General features: G+C 39.9%; 1 protein-coding gene across 3 annotated transcripts in view; it reads left to right on the top strand.

The window, feature by feature from the left end:
* Positions 1-26,777, top strand: part of BCAS4 (breast carcinoma amplified sequence 4) — an 81,205-nt gene that overhangs the window by 5,220 nt on the left and 49,208 nt on the right. For 2 of the 3 annotated variants that reach the window (XM_061631271.1, XM_061631273.1), the window contains exons 2-4: positions 11,616-11,687; positions 17,247-17,348; positions 19,238-19,372. In XM_061631271.1, the coding sequence (XP_061487255.1) occupies positions 11,616-11,687; positions 17,247-17,348; positions 19,238-19,372 (309 nt within the window). Of the gene's footprint in view, positions 1-11,615; positions 11,688-17,246; positions 17,349-19,237; positions 19,373-19,806; positions 19,888-26,777 lie in introns of those variants that run through there. The other variant, XM_061631272.1, reaches the window with a different exon arrangement.

Below are 26,777 nucleotides of genomic sequence, written 5' to 3'. Positions count from 1 at the left end.
GTGGCAGAAGATTTTGTTTTTGTTTGTGTTGTTGTTGTACTTAGTTTTTTTATTCATTTGTCATGTAACTGTAGAACAGACATGCTAGTTTGTCACCTAATGCGTAATTATTTTTTCCATAATTATTTTAGTGGATTGACATTAAATGATCACACATAGATGGCAGAAAATGTTTGTGTTTAATATAGTTTGTTGCATATGACTTACTCCCAAATAAGTATGTATTAGATTGCATTCTTAATCAGTTTAGAGGTTCAGTCTTCTCTTTCCTGTTTTTGTGATTTACAGCAGTGTTGTTGAACATGCCCAGATTGGCCCAGGGAAAAAACACAATGTAGGATTTGTTAGGGCCTATGCTGCCTCTTCGCCTGTTCATTGTATCTTAAAAACACACACCCAGTACTGTAATTCTTTGTAGGGTCTGTGATAAACCACTTTTGTGACTTTGTCATGTTGATTTATTATTTGACTTGACACAGATTGTAAAACACTAAGTTGCGTGAATGGTAGCAAATAAAGCTTCATGCAGAAGCTAATATGAAATGGCCTAGCACTGCTGTGCGTCTGTGACTTCACCTGCATCATGCCCTATTCTAGTGCAAAGTACAGGATTATACAAGCTTGAACTATCTTGGCCCAGCCTTTGACTTGACTAAGTTGTCACATGATCCTTGGTTTGGTTTAGACATTTTTTAATTATATGTCTTAACAAATAAAATGATGTGTGCTGCTCAGGCCCATCTTTAGCCTAGTTGCCACAATTGTAGAGATAATTCAAGCATTGTAGCAGTCTGTTGTTTCTTGTAGGAATTATGGGAGTCCCATGTTAGCACAGCTGCCAAATGAAACCAAAGTAATTTAAATCAAGACATTATGACTTTGGAGGAAGTAAATGAAGGCATGTACTTGGATGTGCAAACTCTAGTACAAATTCCTGCTCAGCTATGAAGCTTACTGAGTAGTTTTTCATTGGAGTCAGACAAGATACAAATGAACAAACATATGTGATAGTAAAACAAAACTTTCTGAACACATTTTAGTTGTTGTTGTTTTAGCTACTGAGAGCCTCAATTTTGTTGTCTAAGTTCACAATTAATGGCTTTCTGTGGACCTGAAATAGTTCAAATAATATCAGTATGAAATTCTCCATGCTTCCACAGGATACTCCTTCACCTTTGGCTATGACCAATCTGGGTATTTGGATATCACAACCTGTATCTTTAGGGTTCATTCCATGGCAGCTGTAGTGGCAAGAGTGAGCAGTCTAGTAATGTAACTCAAGGAATGCAGGTTTTCTTGTGCCACTGCCTTTTAGACCCTGCTATTTTGGGTCTGAAAGAGAGTGGCCAAATAAAGCCATATAAGTATAGTACCATGGCCACTTCCTTTGAAGTGTGCATACATGTGTTGCTAAATTTCTTCTGTATATGCACTATTTTGTATGCACTGAATGAGATCATAAATACACCTTGGAGCCTTGTAGATGGGGGAATCACAGGATTAGTATGGTGCCCATATATAGAAATCCTATATAAAGCCATTTGTAGCACAGTTTTGGTTCTCACAAATGGAAACATTAATGAAATGTGTCATTTGCCATGGAATTGCACAGAGTTACTGATTTTGTATTGTGTACAATTATATTTTTACCTGCCCCTGAAGTGCTGTTTGAGAAACATATGTCACATTTCTACTGGTGTTCAAAGCTATATATTAAAAAATTCAAAGGATGTTAAATTATCATATGTGCAGAGTCTTGTTATGGATTTAGGAAGGGTATTTTTTAAACCCACTCTGACAGGAAGGATACGCAAAATCCCTGTGGTAAGTATTGAAATGTGTTGTAGATCTGCATAAGAAACATGTTTCCATAGGAACCAATCTTATTTTATGACTGGGCCTCAAGAGTCTGCAGGTGAAAAGCTAAAGGTTTCCTGTAATCTCGTGTAGATTTTACTCTTTGGATTTTAATCTGAAATTTACCACAGTTTGAGCTTTTTGATAAACTTTTTTCTAAAATCGAAGCTGAAAGAAACTTCAAATGCTTCTTGTTTTTGACTTAATTGCTAATGGCTGAACATTATGAATTGCTATTTATTTTGTTGTGTTTTAATAAAGTTTTTGTTTCCTATACATTCCAGTGTTCTTTTTTTTGTGTAGAATCTAAGCATTAGAAGTACCTGACAGATCATGTAGGTTCATCCTTACAAAACAGCATTTCTCCAGTCTGATGATGGGAAGTGGTGAGATAAAGAAGTGTATAAATTTTAGCAATGGTATGATAGTGCTGGTATAACTGTCATTGTTAGTTCCATAATTTATTTTCTTTTTGCTGAAGAGCCCAACTGCAGGCACCAGCTAAATCATTAATGCCACCTGCCCCTGATATTTTTTGATTCTCTGTAGTTCAAGATGAGTTTTTGTTTGTGGGTGTAAATGAGCAAGATTAAAGAAGAATGAGAACATAAGGCCATAGATACCATATGCGTCTCCATGCTCTATTAGAGTTTTGTAGGCGAAGTTTTACTTGTTGTTGTTATATGCCTTCAAGTCGATTACGACTTATGGCGACCCTATGAATCAGTGACCTCCAAGAGCATCTGTCATGAACCACCCTGTTCAGATCTTGTAAGTTCAGGTCTGTGACTTCCTTTATGGAATCAATCTATCTCTTGTTTGGTATTCCTCTTTTTCTACTCCCTTCTGTTTTCCCCAGCGTTATTGCCTTTTCTAGTGAATCATGTCTTCTTATGATGTGTCCAAAGTATGATAACCTCAGTTTCATCATTTTAGCTTCTAGTGATAGTTCTGGTTTAATTTGTTCTAACACCCAATTATTTGTCTTTTTTGCAATCCATGGTATCCGCAAAACTCTCCTTCAACACCACATTTCAAAAGAGTTGATTTTTTTCTTATCCACTTTTTTCACTGTCCAACTTTCACATCCTTACATAGAGTTCAGGAATATCATGGTAGGGACGATCCTGACTTTAGTGTTCAGTGATACATCTTTGCATTTGAGGACCATTTCTTGTTCTATCATAGCTGCCCTCCCCAGTCCTAGCCTTCTTCTGATTTCTTGACTATTGTTTCCATTTTGGTTAATGACTGTGCCAAGGTATTGATAATCCTTGACAAGTTCAGTGTCTTTGTTTTCAACTTTAAAGTTACATAAATCTTCTGTTGTCATTACTATAGTCTTTTTGATGTTCAGCTGTTCTCCTGCTTTTGTGCTTTCCTCTTTAACTTACATCAGCATTCGTTTCAAATCATTACTGGGTTCTTCTAGCAGTATGAAATCATCTGCATATCTTAAATTATTGATCTTCTCCCTCCAGTTTTCAGACCTCCTTCATCTTGGTCCAATCCCGCTTTCCGTATATGTTCTGCGTAAAGATCAAACAGGTAGGGTGATAAAATACACCCGTCTCATACCCTTTCTGACTAGTTGGTTTCTCCATATTCTGTCCTTACATAGCCTCTTGTCCAGAGAATTAGTTGTGCATCAAGACAATCAGATGCTGTGGCACCCCCATTTCTTTTAAAGCATTCCATAATTTTTCATTATCTACACAGTCAAAGGCTTTGCTGTGATCTCTAAAACACAGGGTGATTTCCTTCTGAAATTCATTGGTCCGTTCCATTATCCAATGTATGTTTGCAATATGATCTCTGGTACCCCTTCTGTTTCTAAATCTAGCTTGGACATCCGACATTTCTCTCTCCATATATGGTAAGAGCCTTTGTTGTAGAATCTTGAGCATTACTTTACTTGCATGGGATATTAAGGCAATAGTTTGATAATTACTGCATTCCCTTTTTGCATTCTTCCCTGATAACATATCTGACTTCATAGTTCTTCTGGTTTTCTGTCAACTATGTTTAAAGCCTCAAATCTGGTCTTTATTTGATCTTTATATTCTTCTGGGATGTTATTTAAATTGTATTTTGGCGTTATGAGTGCTTTGTTGTTCTTCTTTAGCTTTACTCTGATTTTCGATATTACCAGTTCATGATCGGTACCGTGGTCTGCTCCTGGTCTTGTTTTTGCAGAAAGTATGGAATTTTTCCATCTTCTGCTACCAATTATATAATCAATTTGATTCCTGTATTGACTATTTGGTGATGTCCATGTGTACAGTCATTGGTTGCTCAAAAAATGTGTTCGCAAGAAACAAATTACTGGCTTCACAGAATTCAGTAAGTCTTTCTCCTGCTTCATTTTTTGATGGTTATGTTAATATGTTTCCTGTTAAATCTCATTGATATCACTTACTCAGACCTTGCATTATAACTCCCAATTGCTTTTGCTACATCATGTCTCACTATTAAAGCAGCCCTGTTTTTTCTTAGTTTCTCATTTCCTGCATAAAATATTTTGTAGTAAAATGTCCCATTCCCATCCATTTTAATTCACTCATGCCAAGTATTGTAATGTCGATATGTTCCATTTCTTGCTTGACAGTTTCTAACTTTCCCTGGTTCATGCTTCTCACATTCCATGTGCCTATTCTGTACTTCATTGTACAACTCCGGACTCTCCTTTTGCATCAGTGCACATCAGCCTCTGGGCTTCCTTTTGGTTTTAACCCAGCTGCGTCATTAGTCACAGCACTACTCATACTTGTCCTTTGCTCTTCCCCAGTAGCTCACTGTGTCCCTTCTGACCTGGGGGTCTCATCTTCCAGCACTATCCTGTGTTGCATTTTGGATACTTTGTTCATAGGGTTTTCATGGTAAGAGGTATTCAGAGGTGGTTTACCATTGCCTGAGTCTGCATGCATCTTAGTCTGGTGTCTCAGCTTTGACCATTCCGCCTTGGGTGCCCCTGCTAAGAGTCTAGCCTCTTGATCTAGACTCCTGGCGGCATTGCTCTCAGCTTCTTCAACATTTTCAAACCCCCTCACCACGTTAAGGTATGCATCCTAGAGGGGGGTCCCTCACCTTACAGAGGCCTAAATAGAAATTGGACTAGCAACACTATATGCCCATGCTATGGAACACTCTTCCTGCGGAGATTCAGCAGGCATCCTTGCTTTTGACTTTTTTATGTCAACAGGCCTGTGCAGCTATTTGAAGCTTATATGGCTGACCAGTCATTTTTATTATTTTGTACTGTTTTGATGTTTCATGCTTTTTGCTTGTACACTGTCCTGATATTGAGTCAGCCAAAAAAGCTCCCAGAGTGGTTATTCGGATCACGAGAGAGGGAGGGGGAGAGGGGAGAGGGGAGAGGGGAGAAGATTGATTGATTGATTGATTGATTAATTAATTAATGAATAATAAATATACATCTGCCTGGTCACTTGGATCTTTGGGGGAGACCCTCTAAGTAGTGTTGCATGCCCCAAGGTTTGCCTTAAGTCCACCAAAAAAACCAGGGCTTTTATTGTTGTGGCACTTGCCCTTTGGAATTCGCTCCTGGTAAACATTAGACAGGTAGCTGTAGTATTGGTGTTTAGGCGCCTGTTTAAAACACATTGCTTTACCCATGCTTTTTCTGAGGGATGATCCAATTTAGTTGGGTTATTCTGATTTAGGAGGAGTTGATGTAATTTTATTGATCACCATTGTTCACAGCCTTGATTTTTTAATGTTTGGTTATAAAGAAATATGTGCAAATAAATTATTTCCTTGAATTCATACACAGACATTTTAGGAAATGCCTTCTTCAAAGAACTCATTTACCTAGAACTCATTCATTTTAGATAAAACTATTGGTTACCTAGATGGACAGGTGTTCTGAAGAATTTTGTCTGAAAGTTTAGGGGTGAGCCTGCAATATCTCCCATTGTTGACATAATGCTTCAGAATTGAAAAACTTCCCAGCAACAGTTGATCAAAACCCCATCACTCTTCTAGTTTTTCTTCCCCACACTATAAATATTGTGTTTTTATCCTGAGGGATAACATCTGAATGTCAAAACTGCTATGTGAGATTATAAAGAAGGTTTTGATCTTGAACAGTGGGCAGCCCTAATTCACTGATTCTGTATTAAATTTCAAACAGCTGCCAGCTCGGAATAAGCAAAATGATGAGATTTTTTTGTGTGGCATGAGTTATCATACACAAGAACCTACTGCAGTATTTTTATACACATTTGTCCTGAGGGCAGGCAGAGATGTAATTGGAGGTTAACCGCTTTAAGACTGCTTGTTAGTGACAAATGGTAAATAAATAGTAATAAATAAAAATGTGAAACCATGGCTTAACAGTACGCAAATGAGCAGAGGCAAGCTTTGGGCTTGCATACTGTCTTCCTTGTTTCTTCTCTGGCATAGCTATCACAAGACTGGAAGCATCTGCTTCCACTTTGAAAATAACCAGAATTTACTGTTGCATCTGAACTGGGGAAACATATGAGCACAAGCCTCCTCCCCCTTTTACTTTTCCAGCGTGCCTATGTGGACTGGAAACATTTGCTTTTATTTTTAACTAACTGCAGATTGTCGTTGTGTCTGAAGTGAGATAAACAGTGTTATCTTTAATGAGGGGTGGGGAACCTCAGGCCTAGGGGCTAAATGCCGCCCTCCGGGTCTCACTATTTGGTTCTTGGGACTCTTCTTAGGCCATGACCACATTCCTCAGTAGTCCTGCTCCACCCCCTTCTCAGGAGTTTAACTGTAACAATGCCTCTTGTTTGCATGGATTGAAAGGTTAGTTGGATACCATCCTTAACCTCTACAGGGGCAGTTAGTCCACTAAACTGGACCCAAGTTGTTTAGGGCTTTAAATGTCAGCAACAAAATCTTGGACTTGGCTCGGTAGCTAATAGGCAACCAGTGCAGATGGTAAGATGATTTTGGAACTATGGTTAACAGTCATTCTGATTAGCATGAACTGTGATTAAAGTGGGGTGCCTTAACTATGGTTAAGACCACCTTGTGCTAAAGCACCCATTCCTGATCATAAGAACATAAGAAGAGCCTGCTGGATCAGGCCAGTGGCCCATCTAGTCCAGCATCCTGTTCTCACAGTGGCCAACCAGGTGCCTGGGGGAAGCCCGCAAGCAGGACCCGAGTGCAAGAACACTCTCCCCTCCTGAGGCTTCCGGCAACTGGTTTTCAGAAGCATGCTGCCTCTGACTAGGGTGGCAGAGCACAGCCATCATGGCTAGTAGCCATTGATAGCCCTGTCCTCCATGAATTTGTCTAATCTTTTAAAGCCATCCAAGCTGGTGACCATTACTACATCTTGTGGGAGCAAATTCCATAGTTTAACTATGCGCTGAGTAAAGAAGTACTTCCTTTTGTCTGTCCTGAATCTTCCAACATTCAGCTTCTTTGAATGTCCACGAGTTCTTGTATTGTGAGAGAGGGAGAAAAACTTTTCTCTATCCACTTTCTTAATGCCATGCATAATTTTATACACTTCTATCATGTCTCCTCTGACCCGCCTTTTCTCTAAACTAAAAAGCCCCAAATGCTGCAACCTTTCCTCATAAGGGAGTTCCTCCATCCCCTTGATCATTCTGGTTGCCCTCTTCTGAACCTTTTCCAACTCTATAATATCCTTTTTGAGATGAGGCGACCAGAACTGTACACAGTATTCCAAATGCGGCCGCACCATAGATTTATACAACGGCAATATGATTTCGGCTGTTTTATTTTCAATACCTTTCCTAATTATTGCTAGCATGGAATTTGCCTTTTTCACAGCTGCTGCACACTGGGTCGACATTTTCATCGTGCTGTCCACTACAACCCCGAGGTCTCTCTCCTGGTCGGTCACCGCCAGTTCAGACTCCATGAGCGTATATGTGAAATTCAGATTTTTTGCTCCATAATTTTACACTTGTTTATATTGAATTGCATTTGCCATTTTTCCGCTCATTCACTCAGTTTGGAGAGGTCTTTTTGGAGCTCTTCGCAATCCCTTTTTGTTTTAACAACCCTGAACAATTTAGTATCGTCAGCAAACTTGGCCACTTCACTGCTCACTCCTAATTCTAGGTCATTAATGAACAAGTTGAAAAGTACAGGTCCCAATACCGATCCTTGAGGGACTCCACTTTCTACAGCCCTCCATTGGAAAACTGTCCGTTTATTCCTACTCTCTGCTTTCTGCTTCTTAACCAATTCCTTATCCACAAGGGGACCTCTCCTCTTATTCCATGACTGCTAAGCTTCCTCAGAAGTCTTTGGTGAGGTACCTTGTCAAATGCTTTTTCAAAGTCTAAGTACACTATGTCCACTGGATCACCTCTATCTATATGCTTGTTGACACTCTCAAAGAATTCTAATAGATTACTGAGACAGGACTTTCCCTTGCAGAAGCCATGCTGGCTCTGCTTCAGCAAGGCTTGTTCTTCTATGTGCTTAGTTAATCTAGCTTTAATAATACTTTCTACCAGTTTTCCAGGGACAGAAGTTAAGCTAACTGGCCTGTAATTTCCGGGATCCCCCCTGGATCCCTTTTTGAAGATTGGCGTTACGTTTGCCACTTTCCAGTCCTCAGGCACGGAGGAGGACCTGAGGGACAAGTTACATATTTTAGTTAGCAGATCAGCAATTTCACATTTCAGTTCTTTGAGAACTCTCGGGTGGATGCCATCCGGGCCCGATGATTTGTCAGTTTTTATATTGTCCATTAAGCCTAGAACTTCCTCTCTCGTTACCACTATTTGTCTCAGTTCCTCAGAATCCCTTCCTGCAAATGTTAGTTCAGGTTCAGGGATCTGCCCTATATCTTCCACTGTGAAGACAGATGCAAAGAATTCATTTAGCTTCTCTGCAATCTCCTTATCGTTCTTTAGTACACCTTTGACTCCCTTATCATCCAAGGGTCCAATAGCCTCCCTAGCTGGTCTCCTGCTTTGAATGTATTTATAGAATTTTTTGTTGTTGGTTTTTATGTTCTTAGCAATATGCTCCTCAAATTCTTTTTTAGCATCCCTTATTGTCTTCTTGCATTTCTTTTGCCAGAGTTTGTGTTCTTTTTTATTTTCTTCATTCGGACAAGACTTCCATTTTCTGAAGGAAGACTTTTTGCCTCTAAGAGCTTCCTTGACTTTGCTTGTTAACCATGCTGGCATCTTCTTGGCCCTGGCGGTACCTTTTCTGATCTGCGGTATGCACTCCAGTTGAGCTTCTAATATAGTGTTTTTAAACAACTTCCAAGCATTTTCAAGTGATGTGACCCTCTGGACTTTGTTTTTCAGCTTTCTTTTTACCAATCCCCTCATTTTTGTGAAGTTTCCTCTTTTGAAGTCAAATGTGACCGTGTTGGATTTCCTTCGCAATTGGCCATTTACATGTATGTTTAATTTAATAGCACTATGGTCACTGCTCCCAATCGGTGGCTAGACTCAAGCTATAGTATATATGGTTTAAGTTGGGAAATGATATGAAAATGTTATTGATTTAGATGGTCTAATTCTGTTTTCAGTATGTTTTCGTTTACTTGCCTATCCTTAGTGGGAAGGGCTGTAAATCTTAGGGTTCTATCCAACACTGCATGAGTGAAGTTTCACTTGTACAGTGGGACTTTCCCTTTCTTTCATCTTCCTGGATACCACCAAAATCTGCTCTGGAGGGGGAAGCTTCCTTGCACAAGCAGAAGTCTTCTGGGTGAGCAGCATTGGATACAACCGTGAATAAATACGACTGCAGTCCTAAGCACACTTACCTGGAATTAAGTCTCATTGAACTTAATGAGATTTACTTCCTTGTAGACGTACATAGAAGATTTGGCTGTAAGTAATGTCTATACTGGTTTTAAGAAGATTCAGAGGTGGATAGAGAGAGCCCTCGTAAAAACCAGCTATCACTCTTTGTATTCACTGTAGAACATGTGACCTTCCACATGTTGCTGAACTACAAATCCCATCAGCCCCAGCAAGCATGGCCAATGATCAGGGATGATGATAGTTGTAGTCCAGCAATATCTGGAGGGCCACAAGTCCCCCACCCCTGCTTTAAATGTAAATGTACTGCCTTCAAGTTGATTCCAACTTATGGCGACCCTGTGAACAGGGTTTTCATGAGGCTGAGAGGCAGTGACTGGCCCAAGGTCACCCAGTGAGCTTCATGGCTGTGTGGGGATTCAAACCCTGGTCTCCCACGTTGTAGTCCAACACCTTAACCACTACACCACATTTTTAATTTTAAAAGTGGTTGGACACTGGTTACTTGATCCTGTTAAGTTTGTAATTGTCTTCCAAACAGCAAATTTGGAGAAAATGTAACTTCTATAAGTGTATGGAGTTAGCAGTTCTAATTTCTGTCGGCATAAAAGAGAGGAAAAGTTTGATTTTGCAACTCGCCCAACCTCCTCTGTCCCCTTCCCTCCTCCTCCCTTTCCATAACATGCTATCCCAAGAAGTTTGATGCTTTTTCTAGTTTTACAATAGAAATACTTTATTGGAAATGCCACTCTGACAGAAGTGAAAACTCAGCTAAGACTGCGTACTCATCATACATTTAAAGCACATGACTTTCCAAATAATCCTAGGACCTGTGGTTTGTTAAAGATGCTTTAAAATTGTAGTGCTGTAAGGGGTAAACTACAGTTCCCAAGATTCTTTTGGGGAAGCAGTGCTTTTATTTGGTAAAAAACAAGGTGCTGATACTCATACCTTGATACAAGGACCATGGGTGCCAGCACAAAATGGTTGCCATGGGCAGCAAAAAAAGAGGTGGCAATATTCCCTACCAGTGAATTCAGTCACGAAACAACAAGCACTGGGTGGGGAGAAGTAATGTGCTTTTAAAAGTATGGTGTGTTCACCATCTAAAATTTGCATTTGTTTTCAAATTATTGTCAAGAGTTGTGGTGTCCAAACCTAGTGATCATTATAAAAGCAGAGGTGTAGTCATCCAGGATCTCAGGAGGTCTAAGACTCCTTACTTTTTTGGGAGCAGGGTCCCAGCAGGGTCTCTGTGTCTCCAACATTTTACAAGCCAATTAGCATGAAAAAGGGAATGTGTTAGCCATTCAGAAGTGTCTTCTAATGTGCTTCCTGGTCCTTTCCTGCTGATTGGAGCCAATCAGAATGAAAGGAGGTGAGTCAGCCACTGAGAAGACTCTCTTCAGTAGCTCTCCCCTTAATGCTTATTGGCTCCTGTTGTTGTGAGAGAAGGCATTAACAAGGATATCATTCTCAACCCAGCAGCGCAAAAGGGGGGCGTGGCGTGGCTGTGTCTACCATGAAGGGACCCCGCACTTCTGAATTTGCCACTACACTACTGCATAAAAGGAAGAAATAGATTTGTGTTCTTAAATAGATAGCAGCATCAACTTAAATGTGGTTTCCATTTTTAAAAAAACTGATCTCTGCTTGAACAGTCTGCACTCACTATATTTGGTATGTTACTGGGACCTTTAGAAATGCTCAAAATTGAAGACCTCTTAGGCTTGAGGGTTGTCATGTAAGGCTATCAGTTTTGAAAATATAGCATATGTCTTAGAAACCTTAAACTTGTGTGTGCATGTGTGTTCATAACAATTATTGCTATATAGCCAATAATTATTTTACTTTATTATCGTCTTTTAATTTTGATAGATAAGCGATATCACTTAACTTCATTGGAATAGAGACAATGTTTATTCTTGGAAGGTAGTTGCCTCTGTTTCATAGATATAACTACCTTAAATTTTTTCTCTTTGTTTTCAGGTGAAAGAAGCAGAAGAATGTATAGAAGAAATGTTAATAAGATTGGATGAGTTCTGTGGTATGACTGATATGGTATGTACTTAGCTCAACTTCTGTAACCCTTGGAGACTATAACTGCTTTCTCTGATAGGCTCCTGTGGAGGCCATCTTGTGAGTGTTTTAGAAACCATGCAGCTTAGGAAAGGCAGCAGGGAGCTGTGGTGGGGGGAGGGAGGGAGTGAACACGTGCACACACACTCTCATTCTTCCCGAGGCAGCCATCTTGATTACTACCTTCCCTGAAATGGTTTTTTATTACTGCGAACACTGATGGTTGAGCCACAAGGTGGCACTATGTTGCACTAATATTTAAGGGCCTAGACTAGTGCTCTCTGCTTGTAAATTTCATGTGCTCCATACAATCACACGCACATGAAGGAGCCTGGATCATCTTCTGGCTTTCTGGCTTTTGTTGTTTAGGCACTGTTAAAAGGTTAATCTCTTCCCAGTTCTGTATGTTCCCCTTCTAGATTTCTAGAGAGGATAAAGCCTAACGGCACTCAGTACACAGCTGCCAAAAGGTCATTTTGGGAAAATTTGCTTGCTAGTGATCTTGCACTTTTTATTTGGTGGGGTCATAAGGCATATTCTCAGGAGGTTCCATGCTCTCATGTCATAACAATTGGCTTCTTTCCAATTGATGATTGAAGACTCTAGGTAGGGGTTGAAAAAAAGTATAAAAATAAAGCAGTCCTCTGTTACCAAAGGTGTAAACTTATTTCAAACAACAACATAATGATAAATTATCATTGATAATATGGCAAGGTTGTTATAAGCTGCATCCTTTATTGTATGTGCAATGTAATTTCAAAGTTTAGTAAAAGTGGAATGCTCTACATTGTCACAATACTCCAATTTGTCCCCTAGTTTAGTAGGCACTAGACAAGTGCATAACAAAAAAAATATGGCGTGTGTCAACCCAATCTAAAGAGCAATACAGTAGCAGCTCTTCCCAAGAAAGACATCAAATATTTTTGTAATGTAGATTGTATGTTGAAACAGTAGGTTGGCCTTCTGTGTGGCTACTGTTATTCTACTCCTACTATCTCTGATTTCCCTGTGGCTGTGGCAACCCACAAAAAGTTTAAGCCTACAATCCTGTACCCACTTATATGGAAGTAAGCCTGACCAAACTGAAATCAGTGGGACTTACTTTTGAGTAATCATGTATAGGATTCTAGTGCCAGTCTTTTAACTAAATGTTTATGAGTAAAGCTGGAAAACAGACATTTGTATGATTGGGGGAAAAAACCAAAACAAATGTGTTGTAAACCGCCCAGAGATCTTCAGCTATGGGGTGGTATATAAATACAATGAGTACATAAATAAATAAATCTCCATAGATGATTAAATTAAAATTTATTATGCTTCTTTTTAAACCTCATTCTTTGCTTTCAGGGCTTTGTTTGCCAGTTTTGCCATTGTTTTCCACAGTATGTCATGCAACATAAGGAATGAACAGCTGTTTTATAACTTTTTTATTTATTTATTTTAAACATTTCTATACTGCCTTCAAAACTGTCAGTGTGTTTAACAATAACGAATAAAATCAGTAGAAGACAACACTAAAATCTATTGCAGCAGGAGAAAAATACAGTGGGGGCTAAAAGCCTGGGAATCTAATATATGTGAACATGGTTGCCAGGCAATCCTCCACGGGGAGAGGCCTCTGAAGGTGAGGAATCGCCACTAAAATAGTCCTCTCCCATTTGCCTCACATGGTGGCAGCTTCCAGACGAAGGTCTCTGGGGAAGATTTTAGCGTATAGGCAAGTTGATATAGGTGAAGGCATTCTCCAGATCCCAAGCCATGTAGGCTGCCTTTAAAAGTAAGTACCAGCACATGGAATTGTGAAAGCCAATGAATGTTCTTGGGACTTTAAAGATGACACTGGCCACTCATAAGAGCTGCAGTGGCGGCACATGTCACTCGCTCCACTATTACATATTTAATATTTCATGAAATGTGGAAAATTGATTCTACTCTGCTGGTGGCTCAAAAAGAAAGGGCCAAAGGCTTATTGTGATCATTCTTCTTATAGCATGTAAGCTTCAAGCTTGGGGTTGTTCAGACAAAATAGGTAAGAGTTTGTGGCTCTGCAATACTTTGCAAGGATTCCTGCAGTGAAGGAATAGACTTTTTTTCTATTTTGGATTTCATATGGGCAGTTTAAGTAAGATTTTTGCCTATACTAAGTTCGCCATAAGTCGTAGTCAATTTGGAGGCACACAACAACAACAAACATTCAAAAAATCACTTAGGTTAATAAGCTTTCAGTGCTCCCTGGATTCTCCTCCCCCGCCACCAATTCTCTTACAGCAAATGCTGACACGGGTTTGTTTGCTTCATCTTTGCTTTACCAATGAAAACAGTTTTCTACAACTTGCAGCCTGTATAATTAGACTGTATACAAATTATTGACCTTATCTGAAAGCATCAAAGTGCTATGCTTAGTCTGATATGCTTGGCAGTGCTAAATGCTTTGTGGTGGAAGCTTTTTCCAGCAGCATATGAAATAGTATCTGATAAAATTTCATGTCATCTTTCAGATTCACTCCAATTTTTGCATATAAAAATAAACCGAGGTGTCATGAAGAAATGGGTGCATTGTTTCAATTAGTGAGTCAATAAAACATTCGACATGAATTTGTTTCACTGTTTCAGCATCCTGCTTCTCTGGGTAGGTTTAGTTGTCACAATTATTGGGCACAGTGATTCTTTATTAATATGTTTGTGTAAATTTGTCAATTCTTATGATTTATGAGAATCTTAACTTTAAACAATATTTTGGCAAGTCAGGCTGAACTGAAAAAAGTGCTGTTTTCTTTTTTTAAAAGCCTTCAAAATTTGTAAAATAAAATCTATCACATAAGACAGGTATGACATCAGATTTTCTTTTCAGAGCCACACAATTTGATCTCAGGGAGTGAGCATTAAGTTTAATTTCAAAGCAGCATGGTAATGCTGCTGAACCTTGGCTATATTATGCAAAAATGTCATATTTCCTAATTTATTAATGAATTTCACATATTTGTAGATACAAGGGCCTTGATTGGCAGGGGGTAAGAAACACAGGACTAATCAGCAGAGTCTCATGTCTTGAGGATTTAAAACAAACCTAAAGATCTATTGATTTCTTGCTTAGGTAAACTAGAATTGTTGAAGGTTGTAAACCTGGATGAGATTTTCTTTCATCTATGTAGCAGATGTAAAATGGGCACACTGGGCAGTTTTACCCCTCGGTCCATCTAGGTGTCCATCTGTCATGTTTTGGAAACATACTTTCTTTCATTTTTGTTTGGTTCCTTTCACCAGCTGGGAGTTGCAGTCCAAAACATCTGATAGGCACCAAGTTGGTGAAGGCTCATTTAGTGTTATGTGTGAACCAGCCCTATGGGTGCCACAGTGTAAGCTCAGCAGGCAGCCTTAGCCAGTCATTGCTCTCTGAAAAGTATATTTTTTATGCATGTATTTGTTGCATTTATGTTGTATGTTTCCATAAACCATATTTAAGACTGCTACAGTTTGCCGGGTTTGGACGTCACAACAAGTTGTGGTTAGTCTAAAACAGAGGGAAAGCTTCCAGACTTATTCTTGCAGCCATGCTGGGGGAGAAGGAAAGAATGTGCAAGCCTGAGTTTACTGTGGCTCATCCTTGTAACACTGACTAAACCATGGTTTAGTGTTATGTGCAAATGAGCCCATTCTGTGGGTGTAGTTACCATGACCTTGCACACAATATGTAGAGCAAACTTAAGTTTGCCACAGAATGTAAGCTCAGCAAGGAGCTTTAGGCAGTCATTGCTCTCTGAAAAGTGTATCTGTTATTCATGTATTGTATTTACTTTTTATGTTTTTAAGTGTATGCATAAAAAAAAATGATGCGTCCATGAAGGGATTTTTGCAGTACCTTGTTCTTTATTTGTATGGGGAGCAGCTTCTATTTCAGCAAGGGGGTGCAGGGACAGGAGGTAAGTAAGGACTTGATGCACCTTACTTTCTTCACTGGATGTCTGTCTGAGTGTTGCAGAGAGGAATATGAACTCTGAAAGTGGGATATTGTGAAGTGATAAAGACTATTGATTGGGGGCAGAGACTCAAGACCATTTTCTTCAAGGCCCCAAAATTTTTCTTCACATGTGAAGAAAATTCCATGCATCAAGTTGAAATGTATTTGTTTTAACTTGGCTTGCAGTTTGTAGGGCAGTCGAGCTTTGACTGATTATTCTGCCATACAAACAAAGCATTTGCATGTGTTGTCATGTGCTGATTCCACTCTGGTTTCTCTGTAGGTATGGTTCTAACTTCAACCTGCTATTCTCTGGCAAAAGGCTATTTTGCATGTTGTACCAATTATTCATTTCTGCATTCGGTGGAAGACGGCTGTTTTGTCCTTGCAGTATCATAGGGTTTGCCTTCAGTGTTCTCCCGTAGATTAACATCCCCTTGTTTTGTCTAAATTTCAAACTGCATTTGTATTAAATGTACTTATGTTGGTTTTGCAAATGGCCTTTTAAGTTTCTTCTTTCAACATTAACAAGCAACCTTCACTTGCTTATCTCTGGTAAATTCATGGTCAGTTTCTAACCTCTGTTCAGTTCCTTGAACCAGTTATTTTTAAATCTTTCCAGAGAGGTAACCATGTTCGTCTGCTGCTTCAAAAACAACAGTCTTGAAGCACCTTAAAGACTAACCATTTTATTTTAGCATAAGATTTTATGGACTACAGCTTATGCCATAATAACCCTGTTTGTAAGGTACTAGAAAACTGTTGCTTTTGTAAATGTTTGGACAACACAGCCGGCTATGCGGGTCAGGGGGACGCAAAGTGGAGATGATGATACCTTTCTCTGCTTCAACTTTTGTTGGTGTAATGCAGGGGTGGGGAATGTGAGGCCCTGTTGTACTATAACACCCACCATCCTTGACCATTGGCCATGCTGGCTGGGGCTTTTGGGAATTGGAGTCTGACATCATCTGGAGGGCCTCAGGTTCCCCATCCCTATAGTAAATAATAGGTTAGCATCATGCAGATTCTTCATTGGGTAGCTTTGAAGTTAACTCATTCATGGCTATAGAATGCCCAAAGTTCACTTCAAACACATTATATTCATTCTCCTGCATGGATGCATGGAAAGCCAAAGGTCTGCTCTGTCATGTGAAAATAACATGAATATGTATAATGTTGCAATTACATGTGTCCAGATTCTAAATTGGGGTAGAGAACCAGTGGCCCTCCAGTTCCCATCACCCCTACTGAGCCAGCATGGCTAGTAGTAATGGGAGCTGTAGTCCAGCAACATCTGGAGAGCCCTATGTTCTCCATCCCTGTTCTAAAGCATGCAAGATATTTTTGTGCCTGGCTTCATAGCTGATAATGGAGCACCTGATATTGTAGCATTGTTGAGGATAAGTCAGTGTGAACTGATATGTGCTTGGATGGATGACCACTGAGAGATCCATATAAACTAAACTTTCTAAAGGAAAGTGCACAGTACTGGGATAATAAAATAATAGTACTTTTGTTTCTAAATAGCGTGTGAAAAATGTTCTGGTATTTCTAATCCAGATTTCTCCCCCATGTCTATACAGATTAGAAGCAATACATCCCAACTCTTGGATGAGGCAATTCCCCTAATTAAAGCCAAGGTGGCAGAAATGAACAACATCTATACCAAAGTGGATAAATTAGAGGTTTGTTACTTACATCAAATAATGTTTGTCCTGAAGATTATGCATGTGAAAATTCTTCTGCATTTGCCAAAGGCAGCTTTGAATAAATGTTTAGAGAACTCACGATGGTTGTGAAAAGGTCAGTGAGGCATCAAAATAAAGCATAGAATATGTAGAAGTGCAGAAATATGTTTTTGGCAATTTCATCCCGCCCATCCCAAAAACTTTAGTCTTTGAAATCTTCATAGCCATTGGCTATAAGAGCTTGGGTTCAACAGATTGAAATGGGACCTTTAGCCATTGGTTTAGCCATAGAACATTTGTACATATTCTAACTACTCAGAAATGTTAAAAATTACACACAAGACCTAAGGGCAGAAAGGGAAGTGTGCAGTTCAGAATAGGTTCACCAGAGTAGACAGTTAGTAGCACAGCTGAAATGTTGGTCAACTGCTAGATTGTGAAAGTGAATGTTCTGTGTGTGTGTGTGACAGCTGTATGTGAATGCTTTTGTTGAGTGGTATGTGAGCACTTTAAAGATTGTGTGTATGAATGTGGGAGTGCATGAGAGTGGATGGCAACAAACACAGATAAGGTATTGTACAGACTCAAACATTCATACGTCTGCACATTTATTTATATGTGTCTTATTTTACTCTATTAGATAGCAAATATGCTTACTTCTCCCTTCCACACTGCTTATGTGTTGTGAATGTAAGAAATTTAAGTGAGCGAAGTTGGTGTGACTCATTGGAATTATGTTCTTTTTTTAACAAGCTAAATGCTTGTCATGGCTGTGAGCTGGTTTGCTTCTGTGGCAAAACATGGCAACATACATATGGCATTGTTTAATATTGCTTTAAGTGAATCCGAAGTGTTTGTGTTATCAGATCTATAAAGGGAAGTCTTAAATTTCAAACTTGACTCCTTGTGAAATGTTGGAGCTTCTCACCAACACAAATGAGTTTGGAAGGTCAACATTATTTATGTGTATGATAGTTTGAGGAATCATTTGCAGTTTTTCTTATATTGTATTATATTTGCACAGTTAACTAAAGTATTTGAATATGTTCCAATCTGAGAACATACTAAATAGTTTTGAGAGGCAGGAAAGATGAAGAATAGATTTGCTGCCTAAATTTCAAAAAGAATATTACCATATTCTGAAAATTCAGGAAATTGATTCAAATTTTCTGATAGCAATACTAAACTTACCTTAATAGCTATGTTGCACTGTCAGCCTCTATGTTCTTAGTATAATTATTTATTCTATAAATTGGAGGGAGAGTTGCCAGTTTCCAAACTGAAGAAAATGAGTGACCAATTTAAAAAAGCAAATTTTAATAATAAAGAAGTTACAAAACTTACAATATTCTGTAGTAGAATGCTGTATTCATATATTCTGCAATATTGATGTTTAACCAGACTTGTAATTAATTTCTCTCATGATTGCCTTTGGCAAGTAAATCTGCTTCCAGTATACCAAGCAAGTTTCTCTTCAAACTTGAAAGAACTACTGGTTCATTAATGTTAGAAAAGCTCAGCCTCCATGATGTACTTTACACTGGTTGTTCACAGAGGGCATGAGTAGCCACACTTCAAAAAAAAACCTTATAGCCCTTAGCTCTTCTGTTCGGACTAGAAGGGATATTGGTACAACCTTTGTCTCCTTTTCACATGTTGTGCATTGATTTAGTGTGACGGGCACTTGCAAAAAACTTACTCTGGTTGCTGGAGACAGCAGCAACCCTTGAGTGATGTTCTTAGTTAGGGTGTTGAACCAGGACAGCGCTAAAAGCAAGCTCCTGCTGGAAGGAAGGGTGGGGTATAAATAAAATAATAAATAAAAATAATAATAAATAAAAAAAGAGACACTCTCTTTAGCTTTATTTCTTTCCCAACATTTCTAGGCATTTGTGAAAATGGCTGGACACCATGTTTCTTTCCTGGAAGAAGAAGTGCTCCAAGCAGAGAAGGCTCATGCTATCTTCCCCTACACTGTCCAGAAGCTGCTTGGATCAGTAACTATCCCTTCATTTAAAAAAGTAAGTGTGAAAACTCTGTGATGCATAAAGGCAGGGGGATGCCTGTTGAAAATTCCCTCCTCATAGTTACTCAGTTTATCTAGTATTGCTCTTTGTGTATATTCATTAATTTATTAAGAGCATCTTACCACCACCCCCTTCAGCCGGAAAGGCTCCCAGCGCGGCTTGCGTACAGTGAATTAAAACAATGAATGAATGAACTACTAACACATTGTTGTGAAGTGTTGCTGTGCACAAATTTTGATGCTCTTTCATGATGGGTAGATAATTGCTTTAAGAGACAGGGAGCTCTATTCAGGATCATGTTTCAAGGCCCCACATGTAGATGCTAAATAAAGCTGCTTGTACCTTGCTTGTACACTTTTCACACACATCAGAAAAAGAGAGAAAGTGTCTATTAGGTCCGTCATACCACTTTTACAATTTGTCCACAGCAATTTATCAACCTGGGACCTTGGAATGCCACCTCTGCCTTGGATGCAAAAGAATGGCTAAGATAACTTATCCGTATCAAGTTATCTTGAGTATCCACCTTATATTGAGTTCCTAAGTCACTAGATTAACCTCTTTCCAATAAAGGGTCTATAGAAAACTTATGAAGTTCAATAAATCCATCAGACAAGAAGAGGAGGAGTAGAAAAGAAGATGACTCTTAAAAGCCCAAGAGAACAGAACAGACATCTTCCTGGCTTCCTTAAAGAGAGCAGCAAAAGCATGAAGTGAAAATATCTATGGGTAGAGTTCTCTAAAAGGCCATCTCTCCAATAGTCATCTACCTTATTTCTGAAGGCAAGGGCAGTCAGAGAAGGGCCCCAGAAGATGACTTCATTTGTCAGACAAGTTCACATGGGAGAAGGTGGTCTTTGATAACAAGAATCAAGCTGTTTAACACTTCATACATTGCAACTAGTACTTTGACTTGTGCCCAGAAACAATGCAGAAACCATTGACAATATTTACGCAGTGGAGTAATGTGTTTGTAGCAGTCTGTGCTGGTTAATAGCTTGGTTTCCAAATCTGCTGAAAGTACAGAACACTTTGCAGAGACATTTCCACATATCATGCATTGCAGTAGTCTACCCTGGATTTTGTCAAAGTACAGAAAGCTGTTGCCAGGTGGGGAGATGAATTCATATTCAAGTTATCTGTAGGAGAATGTTTCTTGCTCTATTCTTTGCTAATGACTTATTTTGCCACATTCTTAAAAGCTCTGTTTCTTGTGGATAGATCTCTTGTTATATAGCTACAAATATATTTCCTACAAGTTAGTTTGAAAGATTTGTAGAAAGTTTTCCAGGTTATTTTCACCTTGAACTTTTAAAGCAATTTGTCTGCCAAGCAGAATACTCTTAGACAGTATTTATTTATTTATTATTATTTTATTTATACCCCTTCCTTCCTTCCTTCCAGCAGGAGCCCAGGGCGGCAAACAGAAACACTAAAAAAAACTTTAAAACTTCATAAAAAGATCTTAAAATACATTAAAACAAAACAATGTTAAAAACATAAAAAAACTTTAAAAACATCTTTAAAAAAGGGGGTTAAAATATTAAATATTAAAATCCTGTTTAATTTTCCAAAGTGCCAAGACAGAGGGCAGTCACTGTAATATCATTGCTATTGCATGAACACTTAAATGGGCCTCTAGTTGCAATTAGGGCTGCATAATGTTTTTAATTGTTGTAAACTGCCCAGAGAGCTTCGGCTATGGGGTGGTATATAAATGTAATTAATAATAATAATATCAAAAGACATATTTTTGGTACAGCACCCGACACTGGAAATGCAAAAAGAAGGCGGTAGGTCTTTTTTACATGTAGGTGACTTTTCTGTGGCTACTTTCACACACAAGGCTAAAATTGTATTGTGCCTACATAGGACTGTCATGCAAACAGAAAATCTATATTGGCTAGAATGTATATAAGTTAAAAATGCCTCTGTTCTCCATTTCCCCCTGCATTAACAACATTCACTCAAGGTACAAATAGTAGGTGGCTTTTATTGTCATGTGTGAAAAAAATCTTTGCACTGGTTCTTACACACACATACTAATATCTCTGGATTTCTCATCACTTGATAATTCAGAACTTGAAGATAGTCTACTGAATGTTTAATTGCCTCAATTGAAAACAATTGCCTCGATTGAAAACAATTGTTTCACTTGATATTAGATGATGATGCATATTCTATCTGTGGTGTTAATCTGTATGATTTTCAGATTGCTCATTCATATCTGCAAATTATCACTTGATGAATGAGTGATGAATATTCATGTGTGAACTGGCTCAAAGTTACCACTGTATAAATCCTGCCAAGTAGACTTCATGGAATCTGTGTGGGAAACTGTAGCCCTGTGTTTACTGTTCTTTGTGAGATGGACTTTCTGAGACAGTGAGGATGCAGTGAGGATGGAGTTAATACCATATACAGAGAATCCATCCTCCTCCTAAAAAACTGCCTGGTTGTGCCTGACAGGGATAATTTTCCTTTATTTGTGAAAATATTCATATACCACTATTCTTAAAAAACCAAAGCAGTTTACAACAGTCATATACATATATGGTAAAACCATATAAGAATTTAAAATCAGAAAGCATTGACTAACTATTGCAGAAAGATATATTCTCAATTGCCTGCATAAGCCTGGCAGCACAAGAGTTTTCAGCAGGCATTTAAAAGTCAGAACAGAAGGTGCCTGCTGAGGCTTTACTGGCAGAGTATTACACAGGGCTGGGCCAATGACACTACAGGCTTGATCTCTTACTGTGGTCAAATGAGTCTCACCAACTTGGAGGACTGTGATGCGTCCTTCCCTGGCTCTCCCTGTCAGGTTCCTAACTGCTCGTGGTTACTGCCTGTCTCTAGGCACCACCAGGGACTCCACCAGTCCGGACCGCTCTCTCTTATGATTTCTCTCCCCGCTCTAGCACAGATCTCAACAGATCCCCCTGCTAGGCAACCACCAGTAACGTCCCAATACTAGTATTCCCAGAGACTCTGAATACTGGTATTGTTATTCTCTTCACCGCTGCCACCATTTGTTACAGTTCCCCTTCAGCCTTGGTCATTACCTTACCCTCCCTTCTGGTCTGTGAAACCCCAGCCAAGGATCAGGCCTTTGGTAAACCAAATTAAGTATTTATTACAGATAACAAAGCTAACAAGATTAACAAGATTTCTTCTTAAGGCACATAAGCATATGGTTTTACTCAATACTAATCCGAACTCCACCTCCCTCCTGGTAAACAACTCTCTAAACCCCACCAAGCAATCCACTCTTTCTCTTCTCCCCCCAGATTCCACAATTTACCACCTCACATTCACCCAGATTCACCTGTCATCCTTTCATTTATACTGTCAGCCATTTTAAACATTCAGCCAATCATCAAGCATTCTATTGCCCATTCACTCCCCCTCCTCTTTCACTACTTACCATGTATACTCTAAACAACCAGCACTTACCATATATACACTAATATATAGGAACATCACATTTCCCCCCCCTTAAACAACGGCAGAGTATTATTCCTGTTCCAGGATTTATACGTCGCGTTAACAAACAAAAGTCTCTATGGGGAAAATGTCTTTCTTTGTTCCTCTGTCTGGTCACGTCACTGCAGTCCCAGCCACTTGCCTGGAAAGTCCATCGGCCAGTACATTGTCCTTGCCTTTGATGAACTGGAAGTCCACTTGATAGTCCTGTAGGGCCCAGGACCACCTCTGCAGCATAGTGTTATGGTTTTTCATAGTCTACAACCATAACAAGGCCCGATGATCCGTAGTCACTGTGAATCTTCGTCCCCACACGTATGGGCGCAACTTGTTCAGTCCCCACACGACCGCTAGGCACTCCTTCTGGACCGACGAATAGTTTTTCTCCCTCGGCGTCAGCTTGCGACTCAGGTACGCCACTGGATGTCTGGTGCCTTCTCTCTCCTGTAGCAAGACGACTCCCAGCGCGAGGTCCGACGCATCTGTAGCCACGGTGAATGGTTGCTCATAGTCTGGTGCTATTAATATGGGTCCTTGGCACAAGGCTTGCTTCAGCAGATCAAAAGCCTTCTGACATTCATCCGTCCATACCACATGCTCAGAACACTTCTTCTTTGTTAATTCATGCAAGGGGGTTGCTATTTCCCCAAAATTTCTCACAAACTTCCTATAAAATCCAGCCACACCCAGAAATGCCCTTACTTGTTTTTTGGTTAAGGGGATCGGCCACGCTTGTATTGCCTCCACCTTGCTCCATAAGGGGGTGATTTTCCCACTCCCCACCTTATGTCCTAAATAGATTACTTCCTTTAGTCTAAACTGGCATTTCTTTGCTTTTATTGTGAGGCCTGCTTTTCTTAAGGCCTCCAATACTGTTGTCAGGTGTTGGACATGCTCAGGCACCGACTTGCTAAAAATGGCCACGTCATCGATATAGGCCACTGCAAAATCTGACATGCCTCGCAACACAGTATTGATTAGCCTCTGAAATGAACTTGGTGAGTTCCTTAGTCCCATGGGTAAGGTCACAAACTCATATAACCCATCTGGTGTACTGAAGGCAGTTTTGGCTCTGGATTGCTCGTCTAGTTCCATTTGCCAAAATCCTTTACAGAGATCTAGTGTAGAGATAATGGTTGCTGCCCCCAATAACTCTAACATAGCGTCTACCCTAGGCATAGGATACGCATCTGGGACAGTAATTTTATTGATTAGCCGATAATCAATGCAAAACCTTGTCGTTCCATCTTTTTTCGGAACCAGGACAATACCTGAGGCCCAGGGACTGATGGATTCCCTGATCACTCCTAATTCCAGCATCTCTTCCACCTCCTTTTTGATCTCATTCAAAACTTTCCCATTCGCACGGTACGGAACAGATCTGATTGGGGCATGATCTCCAGTATCAATGGAATGTATAACTATACTGGTTCGGCCAGGTTTGTTGCTAAAGAGATTCCTATAGGTTTTCAAAACTCTCAGAATCTCTTCTTTTACTTCCTCCTCTACCTCCTCTGACCATTCCACTTGATCTACCCCTCCTTTGTCTTTGCTTTCCTGTACCAAATCTGGAAGTTCAGGCCCACTTCCCTCAGGGAATAAGGTAACTTGCAACACCTGTGCATCCCTGGTATGGTAAGGCTTCAACATATTTACATGAACCACTTTGCTTTTGTTTAATTGGTCTGTGGTGATTACATATGTCACTGTGTCAAGCCTTTCTCTGATGGTATATGGTCCTTCCCAGTTAGCCTGTAATTTGTCATGTTTCCTGGGTATGAACGCCATAACCATATCTCCCACATCATACACACGTTCTCTGGCTGTTCTGTCATACCAGTAACTTTGCTTCTGCTGAGCTTGACTCAAATTCTCTTTCACCACTTCCATCATTTGTTTCACTGGTTCACATTCACTCTTTCTCTCAGCAGGCATCCACAGTCTATATAAAATCCCATTCTCACACACAACTTGATTCCTCAGTTTGTCAGTGAAAGGAATCTGTTGGGTCAGCGCTTGTTCCTTTATCTGCTTCAGACTTATATCTTTATGCAGCTCTTCCCTGAATTGATCTGCTTCTTCCCCAGAGACCACTTGATACAGTTTGTCTTCTTCAGCAGGCCTGCTAGTGGTTGCTATGGTGACCTGAGGCTGGTTAACAGATTCCACCCTGTTTGTTTCAGCCCCCCTTAATATGGCTTCTTTTTCTCTGCCAATTTGCTGTCTGGTCACTACATATATTTTCCCCTGTGCCCCCATAACATCTCTTCCCAGTATTACTGGTTCTTGTTGCTGGGCATTAATACCAACTTTATATTGGCCCTTTCGGCCTCTCCATTCCATTTTCACTAGGGCCACAGGCAAACTCTCTGGTTGACCCCTCACTCCTTGGATAGTCACTGTTTCCTGAGGTAATATTTCTTCAGATTTTATTAAATCTGGCCTCAGTAATGTCTGAGCGGCACCAGTATCAAGCAATGCCCAATAAGTTGCCCCTTGTACTCTCACTTCCTCTCTCAGACTTGAATCAAGGTCTGTTACTTCTGTCCAGTTTATCTGGCAGAACTGAACCTTTTTTGCTGTTTCTAAAGCCTTGGGCTCTGTTTTCACTACCCTTGTCTGAGCAGGATTACTAATGGGGTTGGCAACCTCACATTGAAAACGTAGGTGCCCCGGTCTACCACATTTGTAGCATAATTTCTCCTCACTTTTAGGGTACACAGATCCACTCTGGGGTGTCCTGTGCCCTTCAGATTTTAATGGAGGACTCACTCGCTGTGGTACCACATCCCTTCTGCCAGCACTATATGGTCCGGGTTTAAACTCTCTTGATGTTTTCCCCACCCAGCCAGTTCTATTGGAGGCGAAGTGATCCGCCATCTCTGCGGCCTCCTGCACAGATGTAGGGGAACGGTCTTTGACCAGGAGCCTTATTTCTGGTGGTAACTGATGGTATAATTGATCCAGTATCATGAGGCTTTTCACCTCTTCCACTGACTGAGCTTTGGCACTACTCATCCACTTTCCAAATATATCCATCAACTTTGCTTCCAGTTCCACAAAAGACCTCCCTGTCTGTATCTGGCAGTTTCTGAAAAGCTTTCTAAAATAACCAGGCCCCAGTCTGAATCTTTTAAACACTGCTTCTTTGAATTCAGCATAGGTGACGGGCCTGTCTGAGGGGAAATATTGGTATACCTCAGCCAATTCCCCTTTAATCAGGTTTGATAAATACTGCATGTATTTATCTTCAGGTAGCCCCCACAACTGAGCTGCTTTTTCAAAGGTGCTGAGGTAAATTTGAGGATCTTGACCAGGCTCATAGACAGCAAAGTCCTTTGGAGTAATTTTTATTTTTGCTCCATCTCTGTCTTTCCTTGTCTCCTCAGAGTGAAATTTCTCTCTATCAAATTTTAACTTTTCTACTTGTAATTCAGCATCCAATGCTCGTTGCTTCTCCCTTTCCTCAAACCCCAATCTCATTCTCTCAATTTCCAACTCCCTCTGTTTTTCCTTCTTTGCACCTTCCATCCTCAATCTCTCAGCTTCCAACTCCCGCTGTTTATCTTTTTCCTCAGCCTCCATCCTCAATCTCTCAGCTTCCAACTCTCTCTGCTTGTCTTCTTCCTCAGCCTCCATCCTCAATCTCTCAGCTTCCAACTCTCTCTGTTTTTCCTTCTCTGCACCTTCCATCCTCAACTTCTCTCTCAAGTACTCTATATAAGCGGGATTGCTTAAATATCCTTCTGGGGTCTCTTCTCTGACAGGTTGTTTTTGCTGGGCAGTTGCAAATCCTATAAGTGCTACCCTCAATTCATCTACCCCTTTACCCTCATGAGGTAAATTGAATGTTATGCACTTCTCCACCAGCTCCTCTCTTTTCATTTTTATGTATTCAGCCATGGTGTTTGAG

Source organism: Rhineura floridana, chromosome 6 (assembly GCF_030035675.1).
Source record: "Rhineura floridana isolate rRhiFlo1 chromosome 6, rRhiFlo1.hap2, whole genome shotgun sequence".
Classification (NCBI taxonomy): domain Eukaryota; kingdom Metazoa; phylum Chordata; class Lepidosauria; order Squamata; family Rhineuridae; genus Rhineura; species Rhineura floridana.
The sequence above is the reverse complement of the archived record's forward strand: the minus strand, read 5'-3'. Positions and strand labels throughout refer to the sequence as shown.